The 17,758-nt window shown below is 65.3% G+C and overlaps 2 protein-coding genes across 4 annotated transcripts; one reads left to right on the top strand and one right to left on the bottom strand.

Annotated features, from left to right (window-relative positions):
• The first annotated feature begins 91 nt into the window (after positions 1-91).
• Positions 92-15,459, top strand: BAIAP3 (BAI1 associated protein 3). Its single transcript, XM_027613864.2, is given in 37 exon segments — positions 92-609; positions 897-987; positions 5,484-5,624; positions 5,924-6,011; positions 6,164-6,244; positions 6,604-6,711; positions 7,132-7,191; positions 7,331-7,397; positions 7,516-7,711; positions 8,002-8,046; positions 8,182-8,259; positions 8,354-8,456; positions 8,744-8,791; positions 8,793-8,852; positions 8,948-9,043; positions 9,151-9,254; positions 9,770-9,890; positions 10,301-10,425; positions 10,505-10,595; positions 10,720-10,776; positions 10,880-10,977; positions 11,059-11,110; positions 11,204-11,334; positions 11,571-11,694; positions 11,774-11,917; positions 12,009-12,101; positions 12,195-12,386; positions 12,462-12,530; positions 12,605-12,684; positions 12,766-12,874; positions 13,209-13,280; positions 13,351-13,431; positions 13,530-13,650; positions 13,730-13,853; positions 13,937-14,142; positions 14,221-14,616; positions 15,327-15,459. Coding segments are annotated over 36 exon segments (3,618 nt in total). The 5' UTR covers positions 92-551; the 3' UTR covers positions 14,325-14,616; positions 15,327-15,459.
• TSR3 (TSR3 ribosome maturation factor) lies at positions 15,359-17,742 on the bottom strand. 3 transcript variants are annotated; one of them, XM_027613870.2, is made up of 6 exons: positions 17,567-17,742; positions 17,267-17,465; positions 16,752-16,945; positions 16,154-16,381; positions 15,970-16,033; positions 15,359-15,732 (listed from the first exon to the last, which is right to left on the bottom strand). In XM_027613870.2, the coding sequence occupies exons 1-6, from the start codon at positions 17,676-17,678 to the stop codon at positions 15,555-15,557; spliced, it is 975 nt and encodes a 324-aa protein (XP_027469671.1). In that variant the 5' UTR covers positions 17,679-17,742; the 3' UTR covers positions 15,359-15,554. The 3 variants fall into 3 exon arrangements, with proteins under 3 accessions (XP_027469671.1, XP_027469672.1, XP_027469670.1); XM_027613871.1 differs by having other exon boundaries at positions 16,205-16,381; positions 17,246-17,465; XM_027613869.2 differs by having other exon boundaries at positions 17,246-17,465.
• Between the last annotated feature and the right edge of the window lie 16 nt (positions 17,743-17,758).

Below are 17,758 nucleotides of genomic sequence, written 5' to 3' on the forward strand. Positions count from 1 at the left end.
CGATGCGGGACTCGGTCCCAGGACCCTGGGACCTGAGCCAAAGGCAGATGCTTAATGACTGAGCCACCCAGGCGCCCCGTGGGCCTGTCTTTCAATTTCCCACACTGCCTGGGGCCCCACCATTAGAGATGAGGTCCTTGGGGTTAAAAACATCTCCAAATCGGTGGATCCCCTAAGTACAAGGTCCTCTGATGATCAGCAGGATCGGCCAAAGGGGATCGGGGGACCAGGTGCACCTCAGACCTCCAGAACCTCTGAGCAGCCCCCGGGTGTCTTCCGGCCGGCCTAGCACCCCCGGGAGCTTGTCAGAAATGCAGCTGGTCCGCCGCAGGCCAGACTCTGGGAGTCAGCCGCGGCAGTCTGTTTCTACGAGCTCTCCAGGCGGGCACGGTGCGGTGCTCGCGCAAGCTTCAGAGGGCGGTCCAGGGTGGGCGACGAAGAGCGCAGGCCTGGAGGTTCCAGCAGGCTGTGAGGCCGGGGCGTCGGGGGCCTCCCCTGCGCCGTGCGGACGCTGACCCAACAGGTGACGGGGTGTTGCGGAGCGTCCTGGGATGATGCCTGCAGCACCCCTCGCCCCGGGGGCAGACTGGCGGCGGAGTCGATGCCGAGGTCAGAGCTTGGGCTGGGAGGCCCTTCCAGAAAAGTCTGCGCAGCGGCCGGGGCTGGTCTTCCTCGGTTTCGGAGACTTTGGCTTCCTGAGGGTTCCCGGGGGAGGGGGTCCTGACACAGCAGAACCTGCTCCCCGCTCTGCACACACCGGTGGCTCCCTGGCCCGAAACCCCTGGCGACCGGCGTGCGCTGTGCGGGGGTCGCGGGGAGGGGGTCGCGGAGGGGCGGGCCGGGAGCGGGGGGGCGGGCCCGGGGGCGGGGCTATCGACCAGGCCTCGCCCCCGCAGTGTTCAGTTGTCCGCGCGGCGGCGAGCGCGCTGTTCCTGGCGTCCCTGGAGCGGGTGCGGAGCGCGGCGTCTCCCGAGCCCCCGGCCCACGGTGAGTGCGCGGACTCCGGACGGGCTTCGGGCGCCGTCCCCTCCGGCCGCCGCCGCCGCCGAGCGCCCGGTCCGGCTCCTGCGTTTGCGGACCCCGAGGGGCGCGGGGAGAGGAGGGCGGCGGGAGGTGGGGAAGGCGCGCCCCCGGCTCCGGGGAAACTGAGGCCGGCGCGTGCTCGGAGGGACGGATCGCGGGCACTTCTCTCGGCCCGCGTCCCCGGGGGCGCCGGAGCCGGCGGGGATGGGGGGGTGCAGTAGGACTCCCCTCCGACCCCGGTGCCCCCACCGACCTGTGGCCTCCGGGGACCTCGGAGACGCTCCGCGGGGGCTCCGGGCAACACGCAGATGCCCCCGGCGCCCGGTCCCTCCCTCCCTGCCGCCAGTCGTCTGAGGACCCCTCGTCTCCACGAAATCCCTCCAGGGGCCGGAACGGTATAAAACAATGCGCACTCACCAGGCTTCTAAGCCGCCCGAGGACGCCCTGCTCATCAGGGAGGGAAAAGCCTCGACGGAACTCGGTGGGGGGGTCCGAGGCTTCTGAGGGGAGCATCGAGAGGGAGGGGCGGGGAGGGGAGGGAGCGGCGAGAAGGGATGTCGGTGAGCGAAGTGGGCGGAACACGGCGGTGGAGACAGGTAAGTACAGGCCCGGGGGAGGGAGCCTCGGAGGAAGATCGAATGGAGGGGTTTCATTTTTCATGCGTTCATTCTAGAAGTATCTGGGTAGCCCTTTACAGTTGATCCCACGCGTCATAGGGCTTTAGGTCCGCTCTAGAGCTGCTTACAATGCACGTTCCCAGGCCCTTCCCCGGGCTCTCAGGGAGCTCATTTGTAATGGGCCCTGGGGCCACTGCTCTGCTGCGTACTGGGAGCACTGGCTGGGGAGCCGCCCGGACATGACAGCCGGAAATCCAATAGGAAAAGTGAAGGGGGGTGTGGGAGGGGGACTGGGAAGACAAGACCACCAGGGTGACAAGGAGACCAGCATGTGGGACCAGAGATCCTGTCACTCCCCCTACACACCCTGGGTAGCTGCAGGGGACCCCTGCCCCCAAGTCTCCAGGGACCAACTCTTGATAAGAAGGGACCTAGTGCTCTGAGATGTTTATCATAAAGGATTCCATTCACTGTGCGGGTGACCAGCAGGCCACAGGGGACACTGGCGAGGGAGACAGATCTGGCTCCGGCACAGCTCAGCTGCCCCCAGACCCATCTGCTTTGGTGCCACCTAAGCCCCCAGGTGGGCTAGCAGGAGACAGTGTGGCTTAGAGCCCTCGGTTTGAGTCCTGGCTCCAGACAGGTCACCCCAGCACCGGGGTGTGAAGTGGGACAGTGATACCCACTTTGCAGGATTGCCTCTTCTCTTTTAACCTGGGCCTTGGGGACAGCCAGGGGACAAGGTAGGCCTGTTAATGTTGGCTTGGTCCCAGTGCCAGTGTGGCATTCAGCTCCTCGGCCACCCTCACCTCGCCCCTTGGACAAACGGGAGCTGGGATCCTGGCCCTGGTGGCCAGGCGTGAGCAAGGATGCGGGCACATCTTGTTCTGTGCTCCTGCCCAGGCCCAGGGGGGACATAGAGAGCTCAGGGAGGAGTTCTGTTGGGGGCCTGGTAGACAGACGGAGGGTCCCTGTGGCCCACAAAAGCTTCCTGGGGGTCAGCTGCGCACCCACTGCGGGCGCGGCTCTGGGCGAGGTGCTGGCTGGCTCCCGGGACCCCCAGGCCATGGAGAGCAGCAATATCAGTACTCGAGCAGTGGGGGGTTTCCAAGGAAACCAGAGGAGTGTCTGGGCACCCAAGGAGGAGCCATCTTTCCCAGATACCTGTGCCCAGATGTCGCTTTTGCCCAGTCCAGTCAAGGGCTGAGGGAGGGAGTGCCGCAGAGGGGGAGGCCAGCCTACCTGGACCCCAGAACTCAGGACGTGCCAGGAGCTTAGAGCTTGGACACCAGAGTCAGAGGTGGGCTCCATCCCTGGCCACTTGCTGGCTCTGTGGCCTTGAGTAAGCTCCTAAGCCCGGGGCCTCAGTTTCTCCAGGTAGATGGGAGGAGCAGAGCAGTACCCCTTTCCGGGGCTGAGATTATGGGGCGAGGTGGCCCCCTCTGTCTTGAGCGTTTTATTCTCACAGAGGCACCCTGTCTCTGCAGCCACTTGGCTCCTGCGTCATGTTTGTCTCTGGGACCGTGAGCCCCTGTAGCCCCTGTCACTCGGCAGACGCAATTGGTGGTTGCCCTGGCAACAGCTAAAGCAGTGGCTCTTTCCCTGGCTTTGGGGGGTTGTGGGGGTAGCAGCCTCTTCCCCACAGCTAGAGAGGGGAAGGGGGGTCCTGGTGCCCGGCCGCCTCGGGACCTCACTGCTGACCACAGGGGCGACAGCTTGTAGGACTGCATGCCCATGCCGCCGCGCCCCCCTCCTCATATCCCCCCATCTTTGCAGGGGGGCTCCCAGGGGCAGGCAGTGGTCAATGTGAGGAAGGCGGGGCCTCATTTCAGGGCGTCAGCCAGCTGCCCTTTCTGTCCCCAGCTCTCAAGCTGGTCAGATGAGACCCTCTGAGCTCAGCACTCCCCGGGGCTCCATCAGGGAGCAGGCTAGGGTGCTGTCTGCAGGGGTGGCCTGAGCCAGTCAGGGTGTACAGAGCAGGGATGGCAGCCCTGGGGCCACGGAGAGACAGACCGACCCAGCGGGGGGCGGGGATCTGGTGTGTTCGACGGAATCTATTTAGGACTCGGGAGGTGCCCGGCATGCCCTGGCTCCAGCTCTCCCAACAGGGCATAAGATGCTGAGAAGGAGGTAGCAGATGTTCACTAGAGACTCGCAGGGATGGGGGCATGATCCCTGGGATGCTGGCCTGGGCACACAGGGCAGGGGTGGGGCTCTCCGGGCTCTCTCACCACTAACCGCCCTGGGGCAAGAATAGTTGTACCCAGCTGAGTTCCCACTTCCTATTTTGTCAATGAAATCATGGTGTTCCTCCGCACGGGTCCTAGAGGTCCCCTCAGTGAGTGGACGAGTGAGCTCTGCCAAGAAAAGGACCAGGGCAGCAAGTCCAAAGGCCCTGTGGTGCACTGAGGGGAGCAGGATGCATGCTCTACACGAGAGGCTAGCAAGCCCAGGGCAGGGAGCCCAAGGGGTGGGCACCGAGTGGAGGATTCAGCCCGGCCCGGGGGTCGGCACTTTGGCGGGTTTCAACAGGGGTGCAAGGAGACTACCCTGGGGTTTTGGGGGAGGCACAGGTTGTTGCCTAGCCCAGGGGAGAGGTGGGGGCCTGTGGCAGCTTTATGGTCCCCCCCACCCTCCTCCCAGGTCTGCAGGGGACCCTGGATCCCCTGGAGGATACGAGCCGGTGTGACAGTGGCTGGCAGGGACCAGCAAGGTGTCCCCCACGATTCAGAGATGCTCACTTCTGAGGGCCCCGGCTCAGCCCCTTGCAGGGCTGCAGGCTTGCTGTCCAAGCCTGTCCCCCACCTCCCGCCCTAGGCTCTGTCTGCACAGAGCAGAGCGACCAGGCCTGAGTTGGCTTCAGGAGGTGCACCGACAAGGGCCCCTTGGCCCAGGCTCTAGTTCGTGCCATGGGGCCCCTCCTTGTCCCAGGCGTGACATCTGGGCTGCTGCAACCCGGACAATGTGGGGCTCGTTCCCAGATGGGAGAGGGACAGGGAGTGGTGGCCCCAGACCCCAAACTTCTGAGGAGGGGCAGGACGTGCTCCACAGTTTCATTTCTACTGACTACAGGTAGCAAGCTCTTGTCTGCAGGGTGGCCCAGGGAGTGAGGATGGGGCATTGCCCTGGCCCTGCTTGGTGGGCCAGGACCCCCAGTGGCCCCTCCTGCACATGCTGGCCCCTTGGAGTCAGCCCCACTGGCCCTTTCTGGCCCAAGCTCCTCAGGACAAGGACGCTGGGGGTCCCGAGGAGGGTTTGGCCTCCTGCAGGAGCTTTGTCGGCCCTGGCCCCAGACTGGACCTTCCAGGCTGGCTGACCTGGGCACCCCTCCCCCACAACTCTGTCCCCTTAGCAGAGCCCCCAAGAGACACCGGTCCTTGCTGCTGAGCTGTCCTCGGATCCCAGGGACACAGCCAGGGGACCCAGCCCTGGATGGGTGGCAGGTGGGGGTATGGCAGAACGGGCCCCCCTATGTGGTGGACTCCAGCAGTTCCCAGCAACGGAGCGCGGACTGTGCCGGGCACCACCATCACCTCTCACGGCTCCATCCCATCCCCAGATCGACCCAGCAGGGATGCCCCATTTTGCAGATGAGCCATGAAGACTTAGAGAGACCAAGGGACTGGCCCCCTGGGTACCCAGTGCAGTCCAGCAGGGGGGCTGAGCTCCAGGGAGGCTCAGGTGCCCCCTCCTGCCCCACCGCTACCTGTGCCGGCCGCCAGGAACGCAGCCCCTGTCGGTTTCTGGCTGATTCAATCATTGCTGGATGTGCACCTGATGTGATTCCTGGGCCAGCACGGCAGAGTTGCTGGCCGATGGACATCCAGAGGCTCTCTCCCACAGATCACCCACCATGACGACCTTGCTGGAGATCAAGAGCAGTGTGCTGAGGCAAGTGCAGGCGCGCCCATCCTTCCGCCGGAGGACCGAGGGAGAGCCTGGGAGCGCCAGTGCTGACCCACAGGAGCCCGCCGCAGGGGCTTGGTGGGTGCCCCACGCCTGATCCCGCACAGTCACATGCACCTGGCCGCCCTCCTCTTGCCCCACTCTCCCACTGCCCCAGCACGACCTCTTGGGGAAGCCCAGGGGAGTGATACCAAGGCCAGAGGGCGGGGGGGGCCACACTGTGGACATGAGACTGGGCCCTCGATCATGTGGAGACCCAGGCAGTCCCCTCAAATTGTAGGGCCTGGTGGCTGGCCCTGGGCAGGGGACAGGTGCGTGCTGTGAGCCCTGAGCTTCAGGGAGGGTTTGCTGACCCTCAGCCTGGCCTTTCTCTGCAGGAAGCCTGGGGACGGTGTGGAGTTCTTTGCGCAGATGCGCCTCATTCTGAAGAAGGGGGAAGGCAGACAGGGCCTGCCGTGCCCCGAGGTGAGGACAGCTCGGAGCTGCTGCCCAGTGTGGGGGCACCATGCTGGGCCTTCCCCCAGCCCCCTCTACAGCAGGCCCCCACCCCTCAAGCTCAGCTCCCTCCCACCCTGGAGTGTCCCCACAGGAGGCCCTCATCCGAGTGCCCCTCACAGGTCCTCTTGCGCAGTGGTTCACCAGCCCCTGCCGAGCCTGTGGACCCCAACCGTGGCCTGAGAGCCCTAACCCAGGAGGAGGTAAGGGGGATGGGGTTCTGGCCCCAGGGAGAGTCTGGGAGCACTTCCTGTGTGCCAGGCCCAGGTTCTGGGGACAGGCAGACAGCAAAGGTGGCAGGGGTGAGGGCCAGGACTTCCCGTGGAAGCCAGTAAGGAGAAGTCGGGGGTCAGACCAATGGAGGGCCCAACTGATGCAAAGGTACCGATGCTGGGACCAGACTCTGCCAGTGGGTGGAGCTCCTGCGGGCTGGGCTGTGGGGGGTGGAGTGGGGAACCAAGGTGCCTGGACCGCCCCAGTGGCCAGGGCTCTAGGCCCGGGTCTGAGGTGGACAGGGGTGGGGTGGCTGGGACTCAGGGCACGCCCCGCTCCCTGCCCACAGGTGGAGATGCTCTATGAGGAAGCCCTGTACACAGTCCTTTACCGTGCAGGGACCATGGGCCCTGACCAGGTGGATGACCAGGAGACCCTACTGGGCTACCTGCAGCAGGTGAGTCCCACTGGCTCCACCCTCCCTGCTGGCCTGGCCCCACCCTGCTCTGGGGAAAACAGAGACCACTGTCTCTCCCAACCCTGTCGTCTGCCTGGTGATGTCACCATCACCCAAATAACCCAGGCTTGCCCCACATACAGAACACACCCCCACACACACACGTGTGTGCACAGGCAGACACACATACAGGCTGATCGGCCTGCCCGGAAGGATGGAGTGATAGAAAAACACACAGACACACAGAGAAAGGTAGAAAGGACACACTGACAGAGGGACAGACACACAGGATGGATGGATAGACAAATACATCTTTCCTCCTCCCCTGGGTGTGTTTCATCTGCTCCGTGAGGCCCCCGGGACACTGGCCAGCCCTGCTTTGGGGGTCCCTAGGCCCTCACACCTGCCCACCCTGTACAGGTGTTTGGTACCGGCCCCGAGGAGCACGCCGAGGCCATTGAGCGTGTGAAGAAGGCCAAGGTGAGGCTGCCACCTGGTCTGGGCAGACGCTGACCGGCCACAGTGCTAGGGCTCAGGGGTGGAGAGGACACAGAGCAGGGCCCTGTCCTGGCCACACGGAGCCTCCCTCAAGAGGCCCCTCGGCACCTTTGGCCCACAGGCCCCCACGTATGCCCTGAAAGTCTCTGTCATGCGTGCGAAGAACCTGATGGCCAAAGACCCCAATGGTGAGTGGGGACCAGCCAGGAGTTTGGCTGCGCCCAGTCCTGGTGGCTGTGGAGGGACCGTGGAGGGACGGGGTTGGGGGGCCTGGGACCGGGGACTAAGCCGCCCACGGTGTCTCAGGCTTCAGCGACCCATACTGCATGCTGGGCATCCTGCCAGCCTCGGGCGCCCCACGGGAGCCGGGCCCGCACAAGGAGCAGCGTTTCAGCTTCCGTAAAGGCAGCAAGCGTGGAGGCCCACTGCCAGCCAAGTGCATTCAGGTCACCGAGGTCAAGAGCAGCACCTTGAACCCTGTCTGGAAGGAAAACTTCCTCTTGTAAGGCCCCTCTTCCAGCCAGGCGGCAGGGTGGGGGGGAGGGGGGCTGCCTGCTATGCCAGGATGCGTGCTATCTCAGAACGGAGCGGGGCTGGTCATAGGACCACCTTCCAGAGGACATCATCACCTCGGAGTGAGGTGCCACACAGTCAGGATTCAAATCCAGGCAGCCTGTCTTACAAGCTGGAGCTCATGGATACCTTCCTGCAGCTCCCGGAAATTGTCCCTCCCCTAGCCCTGGGCAGAGGATCGTCCTGCACCCTCTGGCCATCTCTCTGTTTTCCTTATAGTGAGATTGAGGATGTCAGCACCGACCAGCTGCACCTGGACATCTGGTATAGGCCCCTGGGCCCTGCAGGGCAGGGGGTGTGGGTGCACCTGGTCTGGTGGGGGTGCAGCGGTGGGAGGGGACATTCAGGGCCCAGCCAGGCCCCAGCCAGATGAGGTTTGCCCTCTTTCCCCACCCCTAGGGACCATGATGATGATGTGTCTCTGGTGGAAGCATGTAGGAAGCTGAATGAAGTCATCGGCCTGAAGGGCATGAGCAGGTATGACAGGTGGGACCTGGGTGCCCCCCAGACATGGGCCAGCAGGTGGGGCTCCCCAGGGACCCCAGGTGGGAGCCCACCCTGCTTTGCCCAGGTATTTCAAACAGATTGTCAAGTCGGCCCGTGCGAATGGGACAGCAGGGCCCACGGAGGACCACACTGATGATTTCCTGGGGTGTCTCAACATACCCATCCGGGTGAGTGGGGTCCAGGGCCTCATTCCCAGAGCACGTTTGTGGTATCTCACCCTCCGGGGACACTGCTGGTGGCTATGTCCTGTGATTCCCCCAGCTGCTCCCATCCTTCTTGGGCTGCGTGGGGGCACTGTGCTGCAGGGGAGGGGGGGGAACAGTGTCCTGGGGCCTCTGGTGTCCAGGCACCCCTGAGTGCTCACCCTGTGCTGATGGCCTGTGTTCAGTGGGAAACAGAGGTCTGTGGGAGGGAGCAGGAGGAGATATTGCCAGTCTGAACCCCCTTCCCTTAGGAGGTGCCCGTGGCGGGTGAAGACCGCTGGTTCAAGCTGGAACCGCGTTTCCAGTGCCTCCCGAGTGCAGGGAGACTGCCAGCTGGTCCTCAAGCTGATCACCACACAGGTGGGGGGCTGTGAGGCCCTTGCCCTGCGTTCCGGCCCTACACCCCTGCCCTCCGGCTGGGGCAGGGCTGGTGATGGGCGGGCCCTGCATTCCAGAGGGACACGGGCATGAGCCAGCGCGGACGGTCGGGTTTCCTGTCCTACATGCTGCTGCTCAGCCGTCTGCTGCAGTTCGAGCACCGATCCCAGGAGGTAGCCGCGCCCTCGGGGCCGCGGAGGGACAGAAGGGGAGGCTGGGCACCGGGGTCAGGAGGGGCTGGCGTCTCCTTCCTTCACTCACGCCTGCCCATCCCCTCCAGCCCAACTCGAGCGGCTGGCGCGGAGAGCTCAGCGGGCCCGCGGCCACCGTGCTCTGCCTACACGGCGCGCAGAGCAACCTGTCTGCGCTGCAGCTGGCTGTGCTGTGAGCGGGGCCGCGGGAGGGGCGGGGTGCGGGAAGGCGAGCCGTGGGTGGGAGGGGCTGCGCGTGCCAGGGACGGGGCCTCTAGGGGCGGGGCGAACGAGGGGCGGGGTTATGGGAGGGAATGGGCGGCTAAGAGGGGCGGGCCCCGGGAAGGGGCAGGGCTGTGGAGATGGGACGGAAAGTGGGCGTGGTCATGGAAGAGGCAGGCGGGCGCTGGGGTGAGGAGGGGCTTGGGAAGGGGCGCTGTGAGTGGCAGCAGCTGAGAGCGTTGGAGCTGGAGAGGTCGTGCTGCGAGGGGAGTGTCATGGGGTGGGAAAGAGCGTGGCCTGTGGTGGGCGGGGCCACATGTGGGCGGGACAGGCACGGGAAGGAGTGCTTTGAGTGGGAAGGAATGAAACGGGGCGGTGCCGTGAGGGGATTGTGGGACGGGAAGGGGCAAGGAGGAGGGGCACAAGGGGTCTCCTGGGGGTCGCAGCCCTGACTCCGCCCTGACCATGGCGGGGCTGACTCCCCAGGCACTGGCAGGTCAGCAGCCGCCACCATCAGACCTGCACCCTGGACTATGGCTACCTGCTGGGGCTGCTGGAGGACATGCAGGTCCACTGGGAGGAGGCGTCCTCCCTGCCCCAAGAGCAGGTGAGCGCGTCCTTGTCGGCTCAAAGTGCTGTTCCTGGAGGGTGTGCCGTGGGCTGCTGGCACGCTGGGCGGAGGCCCACCCTCATGGGGCGCACGGCCTGCAGGGTGCCCTGGGCTTGAAAACAAACCTCATGACCCAGGGCAGAGCAAGACTGGGCAGTGCTGAGATAGGGGATGGGTTGGACCCAGGAGAGGGAGGTCGTGCCCGTCCCTTGGCTGGGGACAGAGGGAGTGGGCACTGGCTGCTGGGTAGGGGGGGACTGGTGGTGCAAAGGCCCTGAGGCTGCGGGAGAAAGTAGCAGAGCCAGGCCAGTGGGTGGCTGCTGGAGGCCCTTGCAGACAGGCTGCCCCCGCCCCCACCCTGTGGGGCGGGCAGTGAGGGCCAGCTCTGATGGGCCCTGTGTCCTCAGGAGGAGAGCCTAGCTGACAGCTTCTGTGCCTTCTCGGAGTTTGGGCTGCAGCTGCTACGTCAGCTCCGAGACTACTTCCCAGCCACCAACAGCACAGCCGTCCACCGCCTGGAGCTGCTGCTGAAGTGGGTGCAGCCGCCGGTGCTTGGGGTGGGCTAGGGCCAGGACGGGGCAGCCCACAGTCAGCGGGCGGTCCCTGTCCAGGTGTCTCAGCAAGATGCAGCTCTTCCAGCCATCCTTCGAGATCTGCCCCTTCGAGACAGAGCTGAACATGGACATCGCCGCGGCTCTGAAGGTGTGTCCAGCCCCAGCTGCCTGCCCTGCCCCGCCCTGGCCCCCGGCCCGGCCTGCTCAGCCACTCTCTGCTGCCCTTTTAGCCTTCTCTATTCACCACACTGTCTCGATGACTTGTCTTGCAGAGAGGCAACCGTGAGTGGTACGACAGGCTCCTGAACACCAAGAGTCCTCGCGAGCAGGTGCCGCTCGGGGAGGGCCTGGCCGCAGGGGAGGGGAGGAGAGGGAAGGGGTCGGCCAGGAGGTGCGGGCCAGAAGGTCATTGTGAACCGGGCTTCCTCGCAGCCGGGGCCGATGCGCCTTGCCGGGCTGGTGGAGCTGGCTGACGCCGTCTACGAGGACCTGCAGTCCTGCTATGGCATCTACGCTAGCCTCTTCCACAGGTGGGGTCCCTGCCCCCAGCCCCTCATGTTGCCTCCAGGCTGGGCGTGGGGCAAGCAGGTGTGTGGAATTTGTTCTTGCAGCATCGTCGAGATCGACTTCTTCACCCTCACTTTCCGGCAGCTGGAGCGTCTGGTGAGGAGGGGGAGTGGGGAGAAACCCCCCGCCGGCTGGGAAGGTGCCTCGGTTTCCTTGTTGCTGGCGGCCTGACTCCGCCATCCTGAGCAGGTGGCCGAGGAGGCATGGGTGCTGACGGAGGAGCTGAGCCCCAAGATGACCCTCGAGGTGGCCTCGGGGCTCTTCGAGCTGTACCTGACCCTGGCTGACATCCAGAGCTTCTGGAGCAGCATCCCCGGCCGGTGGGTGTCCTGCCCCAGCCTGTCCCTTTCCCTCCATGCCCCCATCTGTCTCCGTCCACTATGGGTCTCCCAGGCCTGTACCCACCCCTCCCGGTCCCCCCACCGCAGCTGTCCTCCTGCCTCCTCTAGGAGGCCTGTGGGACAGGATCCCAAGGACCCTTTGAAGGAGGGAAGCTGAGATGTGCGGGCCGAAGGTGTTTGAGTCAGGGCGGGCTCTGACGGGCCTCCTGTTGCAGTGAGAGCCGCTCCCTTGCTCTGGCCGGCATCCATGCCCCCTTCCTGCCCGCCGTGAAGCTCTGGCTGCAGGTGCTGCGGGACCAGGCCAGGTGGAGACTTCAGGGAGCCGTGGATGTGGACACAGTGAGTAAGCACCCAGGCCTGAAGCTGCTGGGCTCAGCCAGGGCCACCCTGCAATCCAGGCCTCCTCCTGCCCTCTTAGTTGGAGCCCATGGATGCCTCCTGCAAGCACAGCAGCTCCGCGACCACTGCTAGTCTCTGCTTCAGTCTCATCCAGGAACTGTGGGCCCGCCTGGCGTGGCCAGACCCTGCCCAGGCCCAGGTGCTGGGCACCCAGCTCAGCCAGGTGTGTGGCTGTGGGTTGCAGAGCAAGGTCTGGGAGGGGAGCAGGACCAGGGCCGCAGCCCACAGCTCTGAGCCCTTGTGTCCCACCCTAGGACCTGTGCGAGGCCACCCTCTTCTATACTGAGCTGTTGCGAAAGAAGGTGGACGCTCAGCCTGGGGCTGCAGGCGAGGCAGTGAGCGAACCAGTGAGCAGGCTGGTGGGCAGGCAGGGGGCGGAGGGCCGGTAGGGCCAGCACGGGGCTGCCCGCGCACCACCCATGTCTGGCATGCCTCCCCAGCTCTGTGTGGTCCTCAACAACGTGGAGCTCCTCCGCAAGGCTGCTGGGCAGTCGCTGCGGGGTCTGGCATGGCCGGAGGCGACCTCGGCGCTGGAGGGGGTGCTCCCACGGCCTCTGCTCAGCTGTGCGCAGGCCCTGGACGAAGACCTGCAGCAGGAGGTCCACACCGTGACGGCGCACCTGACCTCCAAGGTGGGTGGGCGGGCAGGCTGGGGAGCTGGCTGCCCCGTGCACTGCTGCTTGGTGCTGAGTGCTGCCATCCCACAGATGGTGGCCGACATCAGGAAGTACGTACAGCACATCAGCCTGTCGCCGGACTCCATCCAGAACGACGAAGTGAGTGCACGGCCGGCTGAGTGTGTATGGGGTGGGGCCCAGGGGCTGTCTGGCGCTGAGGGTGCTGCCCGCAGGCTGTGGCCCCACTCATGAAGTACCTGGACGAGAAGCTGGCCCTGCTGAATGCGTCGCTGGTGAAGGAGAACCTGAGCAGGTAGGGCTCGGGGGGGGGGGGCGGGGGCGGGGAGCAGCGTGGGGCCTGCAGTGTAGCCACTGACGCAGAGTGTCCCTGCAGGGTGCTGGAGGCCCTCTGGGAGCTGCTCCTGCAGGCCATCCTGCAGGCCCTTGGTGCAAACCTCGATGTCTCCGCGGATTTCTACGGCCGCTTCCACTTCACGCTGGAGGTAGGGCCGCATGGAGGAGCCATCCCTGCCGGGGCGCCTGGGCCTTTCCTGGCGGTCCCCGGGCCCCAAGGCTGCTGAGCACCCCTTTGCCCCTCTGCTGGGTGGCCTGGCCTTCCTGGTCCGAATGGCTCCTGCCTGCCAGCCCACCTGTGTCAGCAGCACCTGGCCGCCCCAGGCGTTGACATTCCCCCCCCCGCTGGCCAGGGGGAGGCGGGGGGGGGGGCTGGCTTCTGAGCTGGGGGGTAGGGGGGGTGCTGGGTGTGAGAAGTGGCTCTGGTTCCACCCGTCTCAGCCTGCTGGCCTCAGCTGGCTCTGCCTTCTTGCCCTGCCCCAGGCCCTGGTGAACTTTTTCCATGCGGAGGGTCAGGGTCTGCCCCTGGAGAGCCTGAGGGACGGAAGCTACAAGGTGAGGGCCTCTGACGGGGGGGAGGGGAGCATGCACAGAGCCCGCGCTCAGCACCCCTGCGCCCCCACAGAGACTGGAGGAGGAGCTCCGTTTGCACCAGTGCTCCACCCGCGAGTGCATTGAGCAGTACTACCTGGACAAGCTCAAGCAGGTAGCGGGGCCCGGGGGCGCGCTCGGCCTCCCCCCACCGCGAGGCCCCCGAGCCCTGGTCAGCAGCCTGAGCCCTTGCGCCCTTGCGCCCTTGCGCAGAGGTGTCTGGAGCAGAAGCGGTCCGGGCGCCTGAGTGTCCGCTGCCACTACGAGGCGGCACAGCAGAGGTTGGCTGTGGAGGTGCTGCATGCCGCGGACCTGCCCCCGCTGGACGCCAACGGTGAGGGGCTGCTGGTGGACAGGGCGCGGGCGGGGTGCGGACGGTGGCACTCACGGCGCCCCCTGGCTGTGCCCCTCAGGCCTGAGCGACCCCTTTGTGATTGTGGAGCTGGGCCCACCACACCTTTTCCCACTGGTCCGCAGCCAGAGGACGCAGGTCAAGAGCCGGACGCTGCACCCTGTGTACGACGAGCTCTTCTACTTGTGAGTGTACCCCCTCGCCCTGCCCCCAGACCGCCCGTGCCCGAGCGGGGCACCAGCTCCAGGCGACTGCCCCTTGCTTGCAGCTCCGTGCCGGCAGAGGCGTGCCGCCGCCGCAGCGCCTGCGTGCTCTTCACGGTCATGGACCACGACTGGCTGTCCACCAACGACTTCGCAGGGGAGGCGGCCCTCGGCCTGGGCAGCATCGGTGGCATAGCGCGGCCCCAGGTGGGAGGGAGCGCGAGGGCCAGGCAGCCTGTGACCCTGCACCTGTGCCGGCCCAGAGCCCAGGGTGAGTGAGGGTGCAGGGGTGGAGGGTCTGATGGCGGTCGGGACTCATGCTGGCTCCTGCTCTCCTGCCTGCCTGCAGTGAAGTCAGCGCTGAGGATGCTGGAAGGCCGCACCAACAAGGAGGCGCAGGAGTTTGTCAAGAGACTTAAGGAGCTGGAGAAGTGCATGGAGGCGGACCCCTGAGCCCCTCCTGCCCCAGGCCCTCCCCGAGTCCCTGCACTAGCCTCACCCTGCCCTGCAGTCAGCTTTGTGCAGCCAGGGCTCGCTCCCCCCTCACCCCGCTGTGTGGTGTGCATGCTGCAGCTGGCCCTCCAGCCCCTCCTCCCTGCCCTGGCCCTGTGTGCTGTGTACTGTGAATCCCTTGCATCCAGCAGGCACCACCACCCCCCCCATCCTGGGTTTGGGGGACTAACTCGGTGGGGCCTGGTCAGCAGCTGTCCCCCTGGATGCGGAGCAGAGCAGGCCCGGCCACCAGGTGAGCTTCCCCATCTGCTCCCTCAGCTTCCACTGCCCCAGTAGGCGGGCACCGGTCTGAGAGCAGGGTTCTCAGTGGGGTGGCTTTGCTTCCCGGGAGAGTTAGGCCGTGTCTGGAGACATTTTTGGTGGTTACAACTACAGGCTGAGGGAGGTCTTGCTGGCACTAGTGGTGAGACCAGGGATGCTCTCCCCAGCAAAGATGGGCCACTCCCAGATGTTACCAGTGCCACAGCCAAGAGCTCATCTTAGAGGAAGCTCTGTCTTCTTCTGGGGTGGGGAGTGTGGCACAGCCTTGCTGGCCAAGAGGCAGAAAGGCTCAGGTTTGAGTCTGGACCACACAAGCTGGCGGGAAACAGCTCCCTGGGGCCCTGGTGGAGGGGAAGGTGGGCACCCAGAACCCTTCACCCAGAGGGCGTACGGACAGGTTTCCTAAGAACTGCATAGGTCTCACTCCCCACCTGGCTCTGAGGCCTGGGAGAGGGTCCCCGGGTGTCACTGTGAAGCTGGGGACATCACGCAGAGTTGATCGGTCAGTGTAAGGAGCTCCGTGCCGGCCACGCAGCTGTGCAGTGTATTCTCTGTGTCCATACACACCTGCCCGTGCCAGACCTGCCTCACGCCCGGCATCACCACGGTCCAGACCCTTCCCAGGCAGGCTCTGCCTCACTGGAGACTGAGTCATCCCCATGCCATCCCCCCCATCCCCAGGTCAAGTGCAAAGAAAGAGGCTCACACTGGGGTCTCCTTGGCCTGCAGCTTCATTGGGAGGGCTGGAAGGCCCCAGAGCACAGCTGTGTCAGCAGCATGGGGACAGAGTCCAGTGCTGCTCAGTGCTGCGGGGGCTGAGGATGCCAGGCCCGTCTGTGTCCCCACAAGTCCTGCTACGTCTCCAGTTCCTTACTGCTCCGCCATGAAAAGTAAATGTGTCTGCCACCTTTAGTCTCTCTGCCGTTTCTTGATTCCTTTCCAAACCTCTGTGGGGGCCCTGGCCTCTGCCCCCTGTCCCAGAGGACGCTCCTCCTCAGAGCAGCTACTGCTGCTGTCTCCTCTGTCCTCGGCACCAGGCCCTCGCTCCTCGTCCTCACTGTCACTGTCGCCACTGTCTGCAAGCAGCCTGGAAGGGACAGGTGTGTTCCCTACGGGCGCACTCACTCACAAAAGCCCCCAGCTGAGGGCAGATTCTATTCCCCAGGTTCTTAAAACCAACACCTCTCCAATGGGACGTTCCCTCTTACACAGTCACAAAACCCTCGTGCTGCTGAGGGATCCACCCCTCCTCCCCACCCCTGCCATCCGCAGGAGGGGCTGAGGCCAGAGGCAGAGGAGAGCCCTGGGAAGCCCAAGGACCTACCGGGTGCCAGCCACTGGCCTGTTGGGGTTTGCAAACTCTCGCCCAGAATCCACGTCAAAAGGATCTGAACAGAGAAACCAAGCAAGAAACGGACCTACGGATGAGCTCAGAGCACAACCAAGCCCCCCAAATGCTGGAGTAGGAAGCCCCCCCCCGCCCCGCTTCTCAACAGGAGGTGGCATGCCTGGAGGGTCCTGGCTCCCAACCAGGGGCTTGTGTCCACGCCAGGCCTCACCGATTTCCTCCTCCTTGGGGCGCTCCTTGGCATGGGCCAGGAACTCCTGCTGGGCCTGCAGCACCTCCTCTGCACTGCTGCAGGCCGCATAAGTGTCCAGGAGCTGGCGGTTCAGGTCTAGGAAGCCCTTGCCCCACTTGAACTTCCGCAGCAAAATGACAGCAAGGTCCGAGAAGCCTGATGGCAAGGACACCGGAAACCCAAGAATGTCAACAATACCTCTCCCATCCCAAGTGTGTTCCCAGCACCCTCAACGCTGTCCCCACACCTGAAACTCCCCATCAGACACCATCCTATGGTGCAGACAGCCTGCCTGCCCTCCTCTGCCATTCGTGAAGGCCCTCTCCCCACGTCTCATGGGGCCCCCTGAGCCTCCACAGGGACCACACATTCTCTGAGGGCAAGCTGAGGGGTGACAGAGGTGGGGCTGAAATCCTGGCCTGTCCACCTCGACCACCCCACACACCCTCACATGACTCCTGGGAGGTGCCAGCAGAAAACCCATAGCTACCAGTGTAGCCAGACTTGGCAGCAGGCTGGTGCTCACCCAGGATGCAGAAGGTGGCGGCAAAAGCCTCCACACAGGACAGCTTGCAGGGCCGGCCGTAGTTGACGGGGTTGGCAGCGACCAGGTGGGGCAGCAGCCGCAAGTGGCTGCCGCGCATCCTCCCAAACGGGGTCTCATCCAGTCGGGCCCAGGAGCAGTCGATGACAGCGACCCCACTCTGTGCCACCAGCTGTCTGTTAGGAGCAGAGCAGGGCTAGGTTCTGGAGGCCACGTCCCTGGAGACTGCCCTCACCAGGGACACAACAACATCATTTCGGCCCCCAAGCACCCCCAACAGTGTATGTCCCTGCAGCAGACTCCTTTATTCACTCGTTTACTGAGACCGACTTATCCTGCGCTACGCAACCGGGGCAAACTAGACCAGTACACCTAGGTGAGCCCGGCAAGAAGGATGCGCCAGGGTCCCCGGCTCAGGGAGAGCACAGAGCCCAGTTAGGGACCCCGCCCGCCCCCCCCCGCCTCCCCGCTCCTACCTGTCCGCGGGGGACACGTACTGGGAGCCCACGGGGCTGAGCACGACGCCGCCGAACCTGTGGCCCAGGCGCAGGCAGCGCACCAGGCCCAGGCGGGCCAGCTTGCGGCCAGTGCAGCGCCGGGGGTCGCAGTGGCCCAGCTCCCACATGGCCAGCGTGCAGGGTAGCCGCGCCGGGCCCGAGCTGCCCTCGTCCTCGGCCGCCTCTGGCTCCACGGACGCTGCACCGGGGACGGAAGGATACCGAGCCTCAGGCGCAGCTCGGGGGCCACCCTCAACCCCCGGCCCCCAATTCCCGGGCCCGCAATCGCGCCCCACTCACCGCGCAGCGCGGCGCCCACCTCCTCCGCGAAGGCCTCCAGGGAGCGGCCCGCGGGGTGGCGAGCGCGGCCTCCTTCAGCCCCCAGCCCCCGCGCCGTCCTCCTCCGGCCCATGGCTGACAGCTGGGTCTCGGACTCCGCGGGGCTCACAGCTCGGCAGCGGCCGGGCCGCGCGTGTCTGCGCAGGCGCCGAG

The sequence above is a fragment of the Zalophus californianus genome, chromosome 10 (assembly GCF_009762305.2).
Source record: "Zalophus californianus isolate mZalCal1 chromosome 10, mZalCal1.pri.v2, whole genome shotgun sequence".
Taxonomy (NCBI): domain Eukaryota; kingdom Metazoa; phylum Chordata; class Mammalia; order Carnivora; family Otariidae; genus Zalophus; species Zalophus californianus.